We start from the raw sequence: 17500 nt of genomic DNA on the forward strand, positions 1-17500 counted from the left end.
ATACAATGACAGGTGTGGTGTAGCAACAATCAGTATTACAATGACAGGTGTGGTGTAGCAACAATCAGTATTACAATGACAGGTGTGGTGTAGCAACAATCAGTATTACAATGACAGGTGTGGTGTAGTGCAACAATCAGTAATACAATGACAGGTGTGGTGTAGCAACAATCAGTAATACAATGACAGGTGTGGTGTAGCAACAATCGGTAATACAATGACAGGTGTGGTGTAGCAACAATCAGTAATACAATGACAGGTGTGGTGTAGTGCAACAATCAGTAATACAATGACAGGTGTGGTGTAGCAACAATCAGTAATACAATGACAGGTGTGGTGTAGCAACAATCAGTAATACAAATCACACCCGTGTGAAGTGAGGGGTGCTCTTATCATCATATGTCATCATACATCATCTCCCACCCAATCACGCCGGCCAATTTGCGTCCTCACTTTTGTCTTCACTATACACAATGTTTGTGCTTTCACAAACACTCAAAGCTGGGCATTAGCCCCTCAAAACAATATCGATAAAAAAATAATCAATCCCTGTTTTGGGCGTGTCATAATAGGCGAAAAGGTTCAAAGATGTTCCAAACATTTAAAAAATATTGAATCGTCATGGCAAGTCGGGGCGTTATTTCGAAGTCCTAATCGTATGACAAATGCATTGTTTTTCTTTGTTTTTGTTGGACCAACCAAAGGTTTTTACTTTGGAACAATGGCCGGCAGGTCGGCTGAACATGTTTGACGTCTCTCTTCTGTTTCCTGATAGGGCAGTAGAGATCTTACGGACAGCGTCCTTCTCCAATCACATGTCTCTGTTGATCGCCAGGGACGAGGAATCCAGGTAATGATCCGGCTTTGATTTATTCAACTATGCACATGAAACATTCATACAGTAATTAGGCTCATGTGCACAGCGTGTTCTTATACTGCACCATGTGTGCAGCGTGTTCTTATACTGCACCATGTGTCAACACGTGTTTACATTAATTGGAAATGCAGCGCTTTTGAACAAAAATAAACCAGCTGTCTCTGCGTTATTGTCAGGGAGGTGTCTCTGTATCGTTTATGACAGTTAGTCCCTCATATATGATACAGTCTGTTTCTAGTGAAAATGTAACCAACAGTAGCAGTAACAATAAGCGTTTTCTCTCAGTCAGTTCATTCTTCATATCCATATGAGTGAAACGGCCGGGATGACGTGTTTATTTTTCAAACACAGTTCTTATATGAGGCGATTTAAAATCCCCCTATGGGGATTACAATGCAAATAAAAAGCTCTCTACCGAAATTGACGTCAGACTTCGGTGCTCTATTGGGTTTGACTGGATTGTTGAATTCTTACAATGACCACACAGTACACACCATGTGGGCTCTCTTACTGAGACAACATGTAGTCCAGGAAGGATGTGCGACCACATTACACACACACACACACACACACACACACACGACTAAAATATTACACACATACAATCCCCAGGAAAGTGTTTCTTGTGTCCTGGCTCCTAAACATGATTAAAATAAGAAGACCCTGCCTGGGGTGGTGTCCTGTGTGATTCAAACCACTTCCCGTTGTTCCCAGAGGGTATAGTCGTAAACAACCTTCTAGGACTCACATTGCTATAGGGGACATTGGTGACGCACATGCCAGCAGCATTCAAGTGTCCATAATGGCCCCAAGTGATGTCCAGGGGCGTGCGTCACTTGGGGGTCCCTCTGTCCCAGTGGATGGTAATCTCCCCCCACCCTAATACGTTCTCATTGTCTCCACCAGGCCGACGGCATGGGGAGAGAGTATGTTTTGCACTCCGTCAGTGAGTCCGTGTGTGTGTTCGTGTGTGCGTGTGTCCGTCCGTCTGTGTATAGCTAATCTCCGGCACCGTTAACTCCCTGGATGCCAACGATGAACCTCTGCCCAAATTTTCCAGAACGGCCTATTATAGCACCACCAGGAGGCCGACTTTTAAAAAACACATTTTTTGATATTACTCCTCCAGTTTCTGTCCAAAAATCCCGCAAATCGTTACACACTATCTCTATAGTCATGTGTTCAAGACGGATCTGTCCGATATTTCATATTCCATCCTAATTGGCTAACATTGGCTTTCAAAATTTGCAGGATTGGCCCGTTTTGAACAAAAAGCCTCAAATAATGAACGCAGCGTGCAATTTACTAGGCTGAGGAATATATCCCACCCTTTTCACATTGGCCTGTTATAGCGCCACCAACAGGTGGATTTTTGCAAAAACATTTTTGGAACAAAATGCCTCAAATCGCCATCAAAGGCATAAGAACAAATTGCACCCTTTTCACATTGGCCTATTACAGCGCCACCAGGAGGCCACAACCTGACCTGCCCTGGTGGAGACCTGTTGCCCCGAGGGGCGCTTTTTCTAGTTTAACCTCAAATTCAGCTCTTTTTTTAATACATTTTCCATCTCTGAATGCTGTACTGTTTTTTTGCAGATGAATCTAATTTCAGCTCGGCACTGCTCGCTCTCAATTCACGCCCATCTGCATGTAACATATTATGTGACACACACACACACACACACACACACACACACACGCACACACACACACACACACACACACACACACACACACACACACACACACACGGCATGTCGTAATGTTACTGCACTATGTGCATTCATTTACAAAAACAGCGAAGATCGCAGATCTGCAAGCCCACGGCGCGTCACGTCGCAACATGTTGTGAGCTTTGTAGATCAGATATTTTAGCTCGTTTTTTAAATGGGGCTTTAACCCATTTTGTGCGGGAACCCCTTTTGGTGTTAGCATTATGTTATGCTTTAGCTATTGAAAAATAGCAGGTCTGCTATTTTTGAAAAATGACTGACGACGATAGAAACATAGCTTTTTCAGAAAACTGTAGAAGACATTTTTAGAATCTGATCTCAGGTCAAAATGGGTTAATGGTCACTTTTTTGGCCACTTTTCTCATTTTCTATTTCTGAATTGACATCTCTGAATTGACAGTAAAGAACAGAATAGGTTATTTTGGTGGTTACATAAGCGGTATCAGCAAGAAAGGTTGCAGATTGGCTCCCTTGTCACCACAAAGGTTGGCATAGCAACCACCCGTGAAAAGGCTAATATTATTGTGTTTTGTGGTGACTCTTGCTGACTCAGTTTGGAGTTTGGAGTCTATTCATCACCGTGGTGGAACAAGTACTCATATTTTTTTGGTGGTGCAACCGTGCAACCACTCCTATAGACAGCTATGTGTGTCCCTGTTTGTTTGTTTGTAACCTTTATTTCAGGGGAATCCAATTGAGACCAGGGTCTCTTTTTCAATGGCGCCCTGTATACAAATAAGAACATTTACATTTTACATACATGACATGGACACACAGTACAACAAATATCTATTATACAATTGAAAAGGTGTACCCAAAAAGCTGTACGCAACCCAGGAAAAAAAGTCACCAGCTACTACGTCACTGACACACTGCAACACACACTGCAACAACCCACTAAACACACTAACACGTCACAGACTTACCCTCCGCGTCGATCCACGGCTATCTCCTCATGTCGCGCAGCACGCCCACACTCAACACCACCCGCGTAAAAATTGTCATTGCACTGCCACTAAAGCCGCCTCCCGTCCAGACTCACAAACAATATCAATATCAATAATAAACACAAACACGCCACAAGCACCGACACCCCCGCCTAATTTGTTGCCACGTCTATGAAAACAAGCACAGAAAAAATGCCATTCAACACGCTACTTACACATACTACCACTCGCTTACAATACGCGGACCTGGCAACACTACATTCCCTCAAAGCCCACCACGTGACCCACACACACATACCAAAAGTAGAAGAAGAACAACTACACACCGCACACACTGATTCTAACTTGGACAGTTAAAATAATGCAAACACGACCGCGTCGACACCTGGCGTGGTACAAGCGGGACGCACCGAGGCGCATATATGGATAAGAACAACAACACCAACACTACACGCACACGCGCGCGCTGCAACAACAAACAGCTACGTACAGTGTGTGTGTGTGTGTGTGTGTGCGTGCGTGCGTGCGTGCGCGGGGGGGGGGGTTTGGATCGCCTCGCGATGCAGCGCAAATGGCACTACACTACACAGGGCTCGACAGTGCGACTAGGTACTCGCATTGCACCGTGCGAGTTGTAAAATTCACTTTGTAGCACCGGTGCGACTACAGAATCCGATCTTTAAAGCTAAAAGTTGCGCAGTTTACATCCAAAAGAATGTGTCACTCTCTCGGTTCTGCACCGCTGCTGGAGAAGTATAGCACTGTCGAAGGCAGCGCAACTAATCCCCCCCCCCCCCCACACACCCCAGAGAGGGAGGAGAGAGAAGAGAGCGAGAGAGAGAGAGAGCACACACGTCTTCACCCCAGAGAGAGAGAGAGAGAGAGAGAGAGAGAGCACACACGTCTTCACCCCAGCGAGGGAGGGAGACAGAGAGAAAGGGAGAGAGATAGAGAAAGAGAGAGCTTTCCAGTCCTTACATTTTTTCTCACATTGACCAGCAGAAAAGTGAGCAAACTATAATCCACATTGTTACACAAAGTACTGTGCCCTGAAACTTTCTTGGAAATGTGCATGTTGCCTGCAGTGGCAGCCAGCCGCGATGTAAGATGAGCCTGTGCATTTCACGGTTTTCACCCTATATAACTTGAACGCATAGGCAATCAAGTCAAGACCATTAATTAATGACAGCTGTGTAGGGGTGACGATTGCGTGATGCTTCTATGTACAGGATTCTATAGGTCACCACTTTTGGTGTGACACACACACGGCTTCTGTTTACAATGCGTTGTCAACACGTGCTGAGTTGACAAAGATTGACAGATTTAGGAGAAGACTGATAGTTTATCCTTTAGTAATTAGGCTGTGGAAGTATTCACACTAGGCTACTTTTGGATTTATTGGGATTGGCAATTTGGGGAAAGGAGGAGGAGGAGGTGATCAAGCTCCACAAGACCACATTATTGGTAGGCTCAAGGCTGCATTTATTTTCCTTTTTTTTCCTCTCGAGGGTGCATGGGATGATGTGAGCCCCTCCAGCAGGCTAGGGAGCCCCGCTCAGGTTAGCGGAAAATGACCGCGGGGTGCGGGTTGCCAGGTGTTTTTATAAGTAAAATATTAAAAAAATAAAAATGCTAAGCGTCGAGCCCTGACACTACACTAATAACAACAATAATATCAACGGTACAGAGAACAGTACAGTACACATGACTACAGTACAGAAAGAAAGGTCACATCAGAATATTCATCCATGTAATAATAATAATAATAATAATACAAAATAAAAACACAACACTAATAACAACTATAATATCAACAGTACAGTTGATCAGAATATTAATCCATGTAATAATAATAATAATCATCATAATAAGAAAAAATAAGAACACAACACTAATAACAACAGTACAGAGAACAGTACAGTACAGGACACATGAGTACAGTACAGTACAGTACAGTACAGTATACTGTTCCTGCGCCTTGCCATGCTCGCTTTCATACACAAAACCAAACAAGGTCACTCAGCCAGCTTGCCAACTTTACAGTACAGTACAGTACAGTACAGTACAGTACAGTACAGTACAGTACAGTACAGTACAGTACAGCACCACTCACTTCAGATGGGTCTGAATTTTTTTACTCAAGTAAAAGTACGTAGCAAAGCATTGAAGCAATACTGCAATAATACAGGCAAAATGAAAGTCCTGAATTCATCATGTCACAAAATTATTGGCATCAAAATAATACTTTATAGAGGATTAAGAGAATTTAAAACCCAAACAAGCCTATGACTTGTTCCCATTTTAGGCCGAGAACGCAAGTAGTGCGACGCGTTTTGAGCTTGTAGATCGGCTATTTTTGCCGGAAAATACGCTGTAAATGCACTGTATTTTTTATTTGTAATTATTTGTATGTAACATGTGTCATACTTTTATTTTGAAGGGTATTTTGGTTTGAGTGCAGTGTGAGGCTGTGAGCCAGCATGGTAACTTTCCACTGGGGGTTTCCATAATTGGTTATTGCACTCACCTGGCTGCTCAGAGTGAGAAGGAAAGAGGTTTTCGGCCCTCTGGAGAGAGTGTGGAAATATAGTGGCCCTCTCCATCATCAAAGATGCCCACCCCTGGTATGCCAGCCGCCATGCTGGTATTTCGAGCTGACTCGTACTTGGACGCAACCCGACAAAAATGCTGACCCCAGTGTCCCTTCGGCTGACGCGCTGTCACCGGAAAACAAGCGGCGTCTTGTCAGATAGCGGGTCAGCACGTCACATGGCATGGCATGTGCTGTGCCCTGTGCTTTTCCACCATCAGGCCCGTCCGCGGGTCCACAAATGCACAGTGACACAATCGGGCCACAGCCGATGACTGTCCATATAGCGGCCTTGAGTGAGAGACTTTAGGCTGAGCAGGTGACCTGCAGAAACTGCCAAAACAACCCTTAACTTTGGCCGTTTTGGCGAGGATTGTTTGTTTGACACAGGAGTAAGTGGCTGTGGAGGAATCTGTGGAAGTGAATCTTTGGTGTGCCTACGAGCTTGCGACGCATCGCAACTTGCAAGCTTATAGATCGGCTATTTTCAGTGAAGAGCCTGAGAGGCCTGAGAGGCACATGCCTCTCAGAACTTTGTTCAACAGTTCTTGCAGCATTCTTTTATCCATTCATTCATCCATCTTCAACCGCTTATCTGTAGCCGGGTCGCAGGGGCAACGGCTCCACCAGAGAGCTCCAGATTTTCCTCTGCAGAGCAACATTAGTAACTTCATATAAACCCTCCAACTCATCCTTGGTCTGTCCCGGGGTCTTCGTCCAGCGGGACGTGCATCAAGGACCTCCCTATAGGGAGACACTCGAGAGGCATCCTAACCAGATGCAAGGTGGTTCGGGCATCTGGTTAGGATGATTTTTCTATGATCGATTAAATCGACTGGTTCAATAAACTGTTCTATCCCTAGTCACCTTCACATCACTGTGTGCTATACTGTCTAGATTTTACGGGGGCCAGTTTTGAATTGCAGCCGTCCGTAGGTGCCCTTTGAGAGCGGTTTTGAAGGAGTCAAGGGATTTGCATTGTAACCCTAAGGTATATACAGGGGGATTGTTCCTTTAACTGTGTTGGCGGGCTGAACGCTCTGATGAGGAGTATTATGGGATATCTTGTTTTTACTTTGGGTTCTTTGTTTGCTAGAGTTGATACAGAATTAGAACCCCGTCTGATCACGTGTTCGGGCCAAGGGTTAGTGGCCGCAACGCAAACAAAGAACACATTTTAAAATCACACTACGTAAGGTGACCTTATGTAATGATGTCATCACTGTCATGATGACATAATTCTCATAAAAGCAGGCTTTCTGGTCAACATCACATATATTGAATGCAGGCAGAAATTAATAGTTGAAGGCAAAGTTTGATTTGAATACTCTATTAATGAGGGTCCGTCCTTCTGTTTTGTTGATTGCCAGGCTCTTGGCTTTGTTCTACATCATCTGTTTGGCCAGGGCATGCCTTCAGTGTGACAAAACAGGGTTTGATGGTCCAATAATGGATTTATATCAAAGTCTCGAGGAAGTCAACGGCATCGACTATAAAGAACTCCTGGGTAATGCATATTACGAGGCGGTGCAGCGTTTCATAGGGATCAGTAAAAAGGAGAAAGGGGTAATACGTCAACACACTTTGTCCGAGTTAACCAGTCAATTCCAAGTAAAGTTTCAGGATTTCAAGAACAAGACGCAAGATCTTGGAAATTTGATTGCAAGCTTTAAAGAATTGATGAAATACAGTGCTAAGATCTTAGAGGATCATATTAATGACGGCTTGTGTGTAACGAACTGGTGTGGAATTATGTATGAGGACGTGATGACGTGTATAACCTGCACACATAAGCGACGACACAAGTGCTCCTTCCCTGCTGATCAGCTACCATGTGGACATCATTATGTTGACGCCAAGGTGGGAGACGCCGCCTTATTGAACTGCAGTTTAGATTGGCACAAGCTGGTGACAAACGCCACGTACCACTACTGGATAGAGGACAGCAACAACTCGGCCGCTGGCAGTGCACTCATCAAGAAGACCAGTGAATCGCATTTAGAGTTATCTGAATTACGTCTCAATCAAAGTGGATTCTATAAATGTACACTGGAGGAGGAGAAACACGGAGCGGTTCTGTCAACAATCACCTTCCAACTGAACGTTACCTCTCGGAACCCTGAGCCCAATCCTGGTGAGGAGGATGAAGCTGGGGTCACCCCTGGTGAGGAGGATGAACCTGGGGTCACCCCTGGTGAGGAGGATGAACCTGGGGTCACCCCTGGTGAGGAGGATGAACCTGGGGTCACCCCTGGTGAGGAGGATGAACCTGGGGTCACCCCTGGTGAGGAGGATGAACCTGGGGTCACCCCTGGTGAGGAGGATGAACCTGGGGTCACCCCTGGTGAGGAGGATGAACCTGGGGTCACCCCTGGTGAGGAGGATGGACCTGGGGTCACCGATGAACCTGGGGTCACCCCTGGTGAGGAGGATGAACCTGGGGTCACCCCTGATGAGGAGGATGAACCTGGGGTCACCGATGAACCTGGGGTCACCCCTGGTGAGGAGGATGAACCTGGGGTCACCGATGAACCTGGGGTCACCGATGAACCTGGGGTCACCCCTGGTGAGGAGGATGAACCTGGGGTCACCCCTGATGAGGAGGATGAACCTGGGGTCACCGATGAACCTGGGGTCACCGATGAACCTGGGGTGGAGGATGGACCTGGGGTCACCCCTGGGGTCACTCCGAAGCCCAAGCCGGATGAAACGACTCCCCCGCCATCTACTCCGACTGGCGTTAACCTTCTCGCTATCCTGTTGTCGGCCCTGGGCGTACTAGCTGTGGGAGGAGGAGGGGGGGGATTGGCGTTCTACAGAAGGAGAAAGAAATCCAGGGAAGCTGCCAAGGAACTCGCCGAGTCAAACGATGGGTAGAGGGAACCGCCCCGAGTAGCAGACGTTTTGAGTCCCGGCTCCCGCAACGTGTGGGGGTGTCCCCGGGGAGCCGGCAACGTGTGGGGGTGTCCCCGGGGAGGATGCTTAAAGCCCAGACTCCTCCCCCTCACTAACATAGGTGGAGTTGTAATGTTGTATTTACATATGTTTGTCTGTTGTGTGTATTTCAAACTCAATATTTTCTAACATTTGTCATTTTGTCTGTAATGATGCAGTATGCCCAAAATAGCAACATGGTGTGTACGTGCGTGCGTATGTGCGTGTGTGTGTGTGTGTGTGCGCATGTGCCTGCCATCAGGAAGGAGTTTTCCGAGTTGATGGAGAAATATGGGGCCAGCGTGTCACACTCAGGCCGGGTCTCTCCCCGGGTCTCTCCCACACAGATCTCCACAGGTGAGCTCATCACACTCAGGCTGGGTCTCTCCCCGGGTCTCTCCCACACAGATCTCCACAGGTGAGCTCATCACATTCACTCCGTTTCCTCTTTCAAACCCATTTAGACCTGAGGACGATTCTACAAATGTCTTCTAAATCCTGACAGTTTTCTGAAAAACCCCATGTTTTAGTGTCAGTCGTTCTCAAACATTTTCATGTCAAGGACCTCCAGAATTTTCTGTATTTGGCCGCCGACCCCCATCTGAAAATATGTTGTTCCAGAGACCTCCCCAGAAGCAAAGGTTTGAGTTAAAAACGTTCGCTCATGAGCTTGTAGATCTGCTATTTTTCAATAGCTAAAGCATAACATAATGCTTAAAAACACCAAAAGGGGTTCCCGCCCAGAATGGGTTAACAGGCGTCTTCCAACGTTTTCCAGGCCAATAATCTGGACAACCTCTTTTTTTATTTGTTGTTTTTGTTTTTGTTTTGTTTTTGTTTTTAATCCTTTATTTACCCAGGGTAGTAGCTGAGCACAAGTGCTCATTTTCAGCAACGCCCTGCACATAGCAACACACACACACATTAAAACCTGGGAGCTGACCAGTACAACCACAGTCTTATACTGTTGGCCACTAAGCAGCTCCAGGGGGAGCAGTTGGGGGTTCAGTGCCTTGCTCAAGGGCACTTCAGTGGTGTTGGGTGAGTGATGAAAATCACTTCCCCACCCAGATTTTTCCTGCCCGTCCGGGGAATCGAACCGACAACCTTTCGGCAACAAGGGTGCTCCTCTAACCCTTAGGCCACCGCTGCCCCAAAATGTTGTCCCATGCTTGTAGACCTGAAACCCATTTGTACTTGTTTTTGATTTTTGGTGTGAGAGAGGTGTGTACTTTAATGCTTGATGATTATTTTTATTTATTATTTTTGCCTACATATTTTGCCTAAATTTAGGCAAAATATTTTTGCCTAAATAATATTTATTTTTTATTTATTTTTTGTATTATTTATTTTTTTGCCTTAATAATATTTTATTTTTATTATTTTCATTATTAGTATCACTATTATTAGTATTTTGTTAGGTGTTTCAGTGCAGTTGCTTCTGGTCTTGATGTAGTGTTTGAGTGGTTTGGAGAGCATCTATGTTTTGTTGATGTTGTAAGTGTATTGTTCTGTGTCGACATGTTTAATGTATTGTATGTGTTGTCTATGTATACTGTATTCATTGTGTTGTGCCCGAGGACCCCCTCTAAAACGAGATGATACATCTCAAGGGGCTATCCTCTAGTCTAAAGGAAATACAATTTCAATATATATATTTTTTCGTCTGCATCACATTCACACAAGTGTGATTTGTTTGAGGGGCGCTAGTCCCTCCTATATACTCGGCTATTAGTGTAGATTATCGTCTTACACAAAGTCACAAACATTACATTCCCATTGACAATGAATGGGGAATTTTACGTCATTGTGTCCGAGCATGTCGGCTTAGTGTCTGTTTTTGTCCTACACAAAGAAGAAGAGAAGTTTTTGTCATAGTGCCTGAGCAAATAGACATTGTGTCTATTTTACGTCATGATGATGTATAAGAGCGCCCCTCACTTCACACAGGTGTGATATTATTTTTTATTTATTTTTAAGTTCCTGTCTGTCACAGAAAAATCCGAGGGCCCCTCTTCTGTAGTAAATCCGAGGACCCCTCTTCTGTAGTAAATCCGAGGACCCCTCTTCTGTAGTAAATCCGAGGACCCCTCTTCTGTAGTAAATCCGAGGACCCCTCTTCTGTAGTAAATCCGAGGACCCCTCTTCTGTAGTAAATCCGAGGACCCCTCTTCTGTAGTAAATCCGAGGACCCCTATTGGTCCCGGACCGGTATAGCTTCCCACTCTAGGCTCAATGTGAACATCTCGAACATTCTGTCACATTTCTGCTAAATGCCAAGTCAAGTCATCTTGCAGATTTACCAGTAAGACGCCTAAGGGCGAGAAGCGACCTCACCCTAAAGGGTGAGGTCGCGTGCACGCATCCGCCTCGTTGACGGCAGACTGCTGGGCGAGCACTGGCGCTTTGGCGTGGGGGGTCAGATCAACATGGAATGAATCCTGTACTGGCCATATAAGGAGCATGTCTTGAGTGTGTACAGGGTTCGATGAGGTCAGATCAACATATGGAATGTCCATATATGGAGCTCTAAGGGTGACATAGCGGGGACATTCTCTTAAGTGTACAGGGTTTGATGAGGGCCTGTTAACACAATCAGTGCCGGAAGTCCTTCAAAATAGGAGCTCTGGGGTGCCGGAACAACATGGCCGCTTTTACTCGGAAAGCCATGACCCGGAAACAATCCACTAAAAAAAGTTCACTTTACATAGCTAGCTTACATTGCGATCGTTTTAGTTTATACGATATATGATCCAAAAAGCGTTCATATTTTGCGGGAGAGACGGATGAGGAGCAGAAATGAAGCGCCAGTATATCGATCCGTTCAACACCACGGAAAGCGCCCTGGATTAGGAGAGACGAGTCATTCTTTCCGCCGCGCTAACGGCTAACTCAATGATAAGCTAACAATTGCCTAGAGCGCAGCATACGGTAGCCGAAAGGCGAACTGACAAATACAAAAAATCACACCCGTGTGAACTGAGTGGTGTAAGGTCTGTCTGACGTAATGAAATCATGTCTGACGTAATGAAATCACACCCGGGTGTGATTTCATTACCTGGCTTTGTTTGTGCAGAAAAAATGAGCATGGTTGCTATGTTCACCTAGGGTGGATCTCCATCCCTGATGATGTCACGTGATGTCACGAGACCTGGGCACCACATATGGGGGCATGCCCATGTATGGGGATATTCGAGTGACTGACGGGAAATGTGCGATTTCGTAGTAAATGCAACCTGCGGTCACAAAAAACAACAGCCATTGATTGACCCAAAGAAGTGCTTTCCAATCATGCGTGACCAGCGACAACATGATGGCCATATAAAAGCGGGAACAAGAAAAAGCAAATGTGGAGTTTGATGTGTGTGTATCTCTGTCTTCATACTGCAGATAAGCTGGCGGAGGCGGCCTCCTCTCCGTGCTCCTCGCGGTCAGAGAGCCCCCAGCTCCTCCTCCTCCGCCCCAACAAGGAGGCAGTGACGGCGACACCCACCCATTTGCCCCCGTACACCCCCAACCCCGCCTCCAGCGCCCAGCACGCCGCCCGTGCCACCACGCACGTTTTCAGGTAGGTAGCAGTGTTGTTTTCGTCGACTAAAACGAAGACGAAATTTGCTGAAAATAGCCAATCTACAAGCTCACAACGCGTCGCAGCGTGGCGCGTTGTGAGCTTGTAGATCGGCTATTTTCATTTTTTACTTGCGCAAGCAGAGCGCGCAAGTACTAGTTTCGCCCAGGAGTGCGTATGCACCGTCCCAGCAAATGACGTAATGACTACTGACTACTGAGCTAGCTATATCAGTTATACCCTGACGTCATATGCTGGGACGGTGCATACGCATCAAAAGTAACCACAGTATACCGCTAATCAATTTACAAATTACATATACATATACATAGAGGCATTTCCTTTAATCCACCCGACATTGATCGAGATATACGTCACCATCAAAGGCATTGCGTCCTTTAATCCACATCTTTATTACGTCATCATTGAGAGTTAGTGATCATTGAGAGCTAGCTATACCAGTTATACCCTGACGTCATATGCTGGGACGGTGCATACGCATCAAAAGTAACCTATACCGCTAATCAACTTACAAATTACATATACATATACATAGGAACATTACCTCTAATCCTCCCAACACTAAAACATATCGTCATTACGTCACCATCGAAAACCAATTACACTCTGGCATTGGGTCCTTTAATCCACATCTTTATTACGTCATCAAAACCAATTACACCCTGGCATTGGGTCCTTTAATCCACATCTTTATCTTTATTATTTATTTTATAGATAGAAACTTCTGCACTACTTCATAATAAAAAAAATGTATGTGCAAAAAGTAGGTACGTAGCAAATAGCTAAACCTAATAATTCAATATTTCAAACGTTCTTTCACAAAGAAGCTGAGATTTGACAGTTTGCGCGCTCTGCTTGCGCACTAGTAGGCCATTTATGGCCTACTAGTGTGCAACAAGCAAGTAGGCACTCGACAGAGTGCAGTTCTAGTTTTCATTTATTTTTGGCTATTTTGTAAAAACGGGCATTACGACGGCATCAAGGCCCGCCAAACACATTTTAGTCGACTAAATCAACTGTAGATTCAGTCGACTAAAATCTTATGACATTTAGTCGACTAAAACTAGACTAACACTAAAACATTCCAGGTGACTCAAATGTGACTGAAACTAAATGACTATATATATATTCAAGAGAGAAGTAGAAGCCCAGCCCAGTGCGTCACGTCTCCCATGCATTTTTACATGGTGGTTCCATCACTGGTTGTGGAAAAATAATAATAACCTACGCCTGTTTGTGGAATTTATTTGGTAATGGGTTTTTTTGTCTGAAGAGTACACACTTTTTTTTTTTTTTTTATCCCACGATTTTGTAACCCATTTTTCACCCCTGTGTCAATTATCTAATGTGATCCTGGGCTCTACACACCCTCCGCCAACCTAGTCCCCATATATGGGGGACATGGGGAGAGCAACGGACTTGAACTCGTGCTTCCTTCATGCCTGAGTGTACAAGTTGCTCCTTTTACACCTGACAGGAGGGAGTTTCCCTGGTTGGACGTAGCGCGTGGAAGGAACACGTTATTCCAACCAGTTCCTTTCCCCTCCATCGGGCGCCCCGGCTGGCCAGGGGGAGGCAGTTACTGAACTTTTCTGAAGAGTACAAACTGACTAACTTATCTAATGGCTACTTGTCAAGAGAGTCAAGTGGGAGGGGCCTATGTAAGCCACTGTGGCAACCACACTTTGCAGTTTTTCTAAATTGCGACTTTTCTATTGTTTTATTATTGTTTTTTCTGGTCCAGCGACGGCGTCATTCAGCTGATCTGCGTCTCCAAGGGAACGGGTTTGGGACTCCTCCTCAAGGGCGGAGCCAATCGCTCTGAAGGACCAATGGTGTTCATTCAGGAAATAGACCCTGGAGGTGACAGTCAGAAGGTGAATGGAATGGACCCCTTCGCTAAGCCCCACCCACAGCTGCTCTTGTTCGCTCTGAAAGAATATATATTCAAAGATTTGCACTACATTTTCACGATTTTTCAAAAATAGCAGACCTACAAGCTCGTAGCGCGGCACTCGGTGAGCTTGTAGATCTGATATTTTTCAATAACAAAAGTATAACATAATGCTTAAAAAACCAAAAGGGGTTCCCCCCCAAAAATGGGTTTAAATGACAGGATTTCTCCATATAAATAGTCTTCATCATTTCAGGATCAAGAGCTTCAAAATGTCTTCTAAATCTAGTCAACAATTAACTACAGACATGGCTGGGTACGTGGCTACAGACATGGCTGGGTACGGGGCTACAGACATGGATACGGGGCTACAGACATGGCTGGGTATGGGGCTACAGACATGGCTGGGTACGTGGCTACAGACATGGATACGGGGCTACAGACATGGCTGGGTACGGGGCTACAGACATGGCTGGGTACGGGGCTACAGACATGGCTGGGTACGGGGCTACAGACATGGATACGGGGCTACAGACATGGGTACGGGGCTACAGACATGGCTGGGTACGGGGCTACAGACATGGCTGGGTACGGGGCTACAGACATGGCTGGGTACGGGGCTACAGACATGGCTGGGTAGACCTCAGACCCAATACTATTTTCAAGACAATTCCATGCTATGTTGATACCACAGGGACTGGGGATATACCTGAGGACAAGGAGACACAGGGACTGGGGGTATACCTGACAAGGAGACACAGGGACTGGGGGTATACCTGAGGACAAGGAGACACAGGGACTGGGGGTATACCTGAGGACAAGGAGACACAGGGACTGGGGGTATACCTGAGGACATGGAGACACAGGGACTGGGGGTATACCTGAGGACAAGGAGACACAGGGACTGGGGGTATACCTGAGGACAAGGAGACACAGGGACTGGGGATATACCTGAGGACAAGGAGACACAGGGACTGGGGGTATACCTGAGGACAAGGAGACACAGGGACTGGGGGTATACCTGACAAGGAGACACAGGGACTGGGGATATACCTGAGGACAAGGAGACACAGGGACTGGGGGTATACCTGAGGACAAGGAGACACAGGGACTGGGGGTATACCTGACAAGGAGACACAGGGACTGGGGGTATACCTGAGGACATGGAGACACAGGGACTGGGGATATACCTGAGGACAAGGAGACACAGGGACTGGGGGTATACCTGAGGACAAGGAGACACAGGGACTGGGGGTATACCTGAGGACAAGGAGACACAGGGACTGGGGGTATACCTGACAAGGAGACACATGGACTGGGGGTATACCTGAGGACATGGAGACACAGGGACTGGGGGTATACCTGAGGACAAGGAGACACAGGGACTGGGGGTATACCTGACAAGGAGACACAGGGACTGGGGGTATACCTGACAAGGAGACACAGGGACTGGGGGTATACCTGACAAGGAGACACAGGGACTGGGGGTATACCTGAGGACAAGGAGACACAGGGACTGGGGGTATACCTGAGGACAAGGAGACACAGGGACTGGGGGTATACCTGAGGACAAGGAGACACAGGGACTGGGGGTATACCTGACAAGGAGACACAGGGACTGGGGGTATACCTGAGGACATGGAGACACAGGGACTGGGGATATACCTGAGGACAAGGAGACACAGGGACTGGGGGTATACCTGAGGACAAGGAGACACAGGGACTGGGGGTATACCTGAGGACAAGGAGACACATGGACTGGGGGTATACCTGAGGACAAGGGGACACAGGGACTGGGGGTATACCTGAGGACATGGAGACACATGGACTGGGGGTATACCTGAGGACAAGGAGACACAGGGACTGGGGGTATACCTGAGGACAAGGAGACACATGGACTGGGGGTATACCTGACAAGGAGACATGTGCACTGGGAGAGAACGGGGTGACATATACACAAAGTCACACGTTGGGCGGTTGGCACCGCTCATAGATGGCATTTATAGAATCGTTTTCCTGGAATGTTGATGTCCTGACAAGTATACACAGTTTGCACGGTTTTAAGATGTTGATATTCATTTTGTATTCATCCTTAGGACCCCAAATCACACCTTGGAAAGCAAGAGTGTCTATTTCAAACAAAGTGTTTTTTTGACTGGGGGGACATATTTTGACAGCAGGAATTGCCTGTCATAATTTGACCCCCCCAGTATTAGGATGTATTAGGATGTTGATAATCATTCATCAGCCAACACTCCCCTCCCCCAGAGAGGACGTATAGGGCCTTAGTCCTCCTCCTCCTCCTCCCAGCCAACACTCCCCACTGACAGGTAGTACCCCCCCCCCAGAGAGGACGTATAGGGCCTTAGTCCTACTCCTCCTCCCAGCCAACACTCCCCACTGACAGGTAGTACCCCCCCCAGAGAGGACGTATAGGGCCTTAGTCCTACTCCTCCTCCCAGCCAACACTCCCCACTGACAGGTGGTTTCCCCCCCTTTTGATTTACATCAAAAGGGCATGTTTTAAGATGTTGATATTCATTTTGTATTCATCCTTAGGACCCCAAATCACACCTTAGAAAGCATGAGTGTCTATTTCAAACAAAGCGTGTGTGTGTGCGTGCGTGCGTGCGTGCGTGCGTGCGTGCGTGCGTGCGTGCGTGCGTGCGTGTGTTGCATGTGTTGCATGTGTGTGTGTGTTCAGGACGGCAGGCTACAGGCTGGGGACCAGCTGGTGTCCATCAACCAGGAGTCTCTGATTGGACTGACGTACGAGGAGGCCAGCGACGTCCTGACACGCACCAAACTCAGGTAGGATGCGGACTAATCATCAGTCCATCATGGAGTCATTCAATTAATCAATCAATCAATCAATCAATCAGACAGACGTACAGACATTCATTTGATGCAACTATTTAAGTTTCTTACAACGT

The 17500-nt window shown here is 46.5% G+C and overlaps 1 protein-coding gene across 1 annotated transcript in view; it reads left to right on the top strand.

The window, feature by feature from the left end:
* stxbp4 (syntaxin binding protein 4) overlaps positions 1 to 17500 on the top strand; it is a gene marked incomplete at its 5' end in the record, with an annotated part of 91960 nt that overhangs the window by 5436 nt on the left and 69024 nt on the right. The window contains 5 exons of the mRNA XM_079491900.1: positions 776 to 850; positions 9347 to 9441; positions 12475 to 12652; positions 14418 to 14550; positions 17272 to 17378. Of these exons, the coding sequence (XP_079348026.1) occupies positions 776 to 850; positions 9347 to 9441; positions 12475 to 12652; positions 14418 to 14550; positions 17272 to 17378 (588 nt within the window). The remainder of the gene's footprint in view (positions 1 to 775; positions 851 to 9346; positions 9442 to 12474; positions 12653 to 14417; positions 14551 to 17271; positions 17379 to 17500) is intronic.

Source organism: Electrona antarctica (assembly GCF_951216825.1).
Source record: "Electrona antarctica genome assembly, chromosome: 22".
NCBI classification, from domain to species: domain Eukaryota; kingdom Metazoa; phylum Chordata; class Actinopteri; order Myctophiformes; family Myctophidae; genus Electrona; species Electrona antarctica.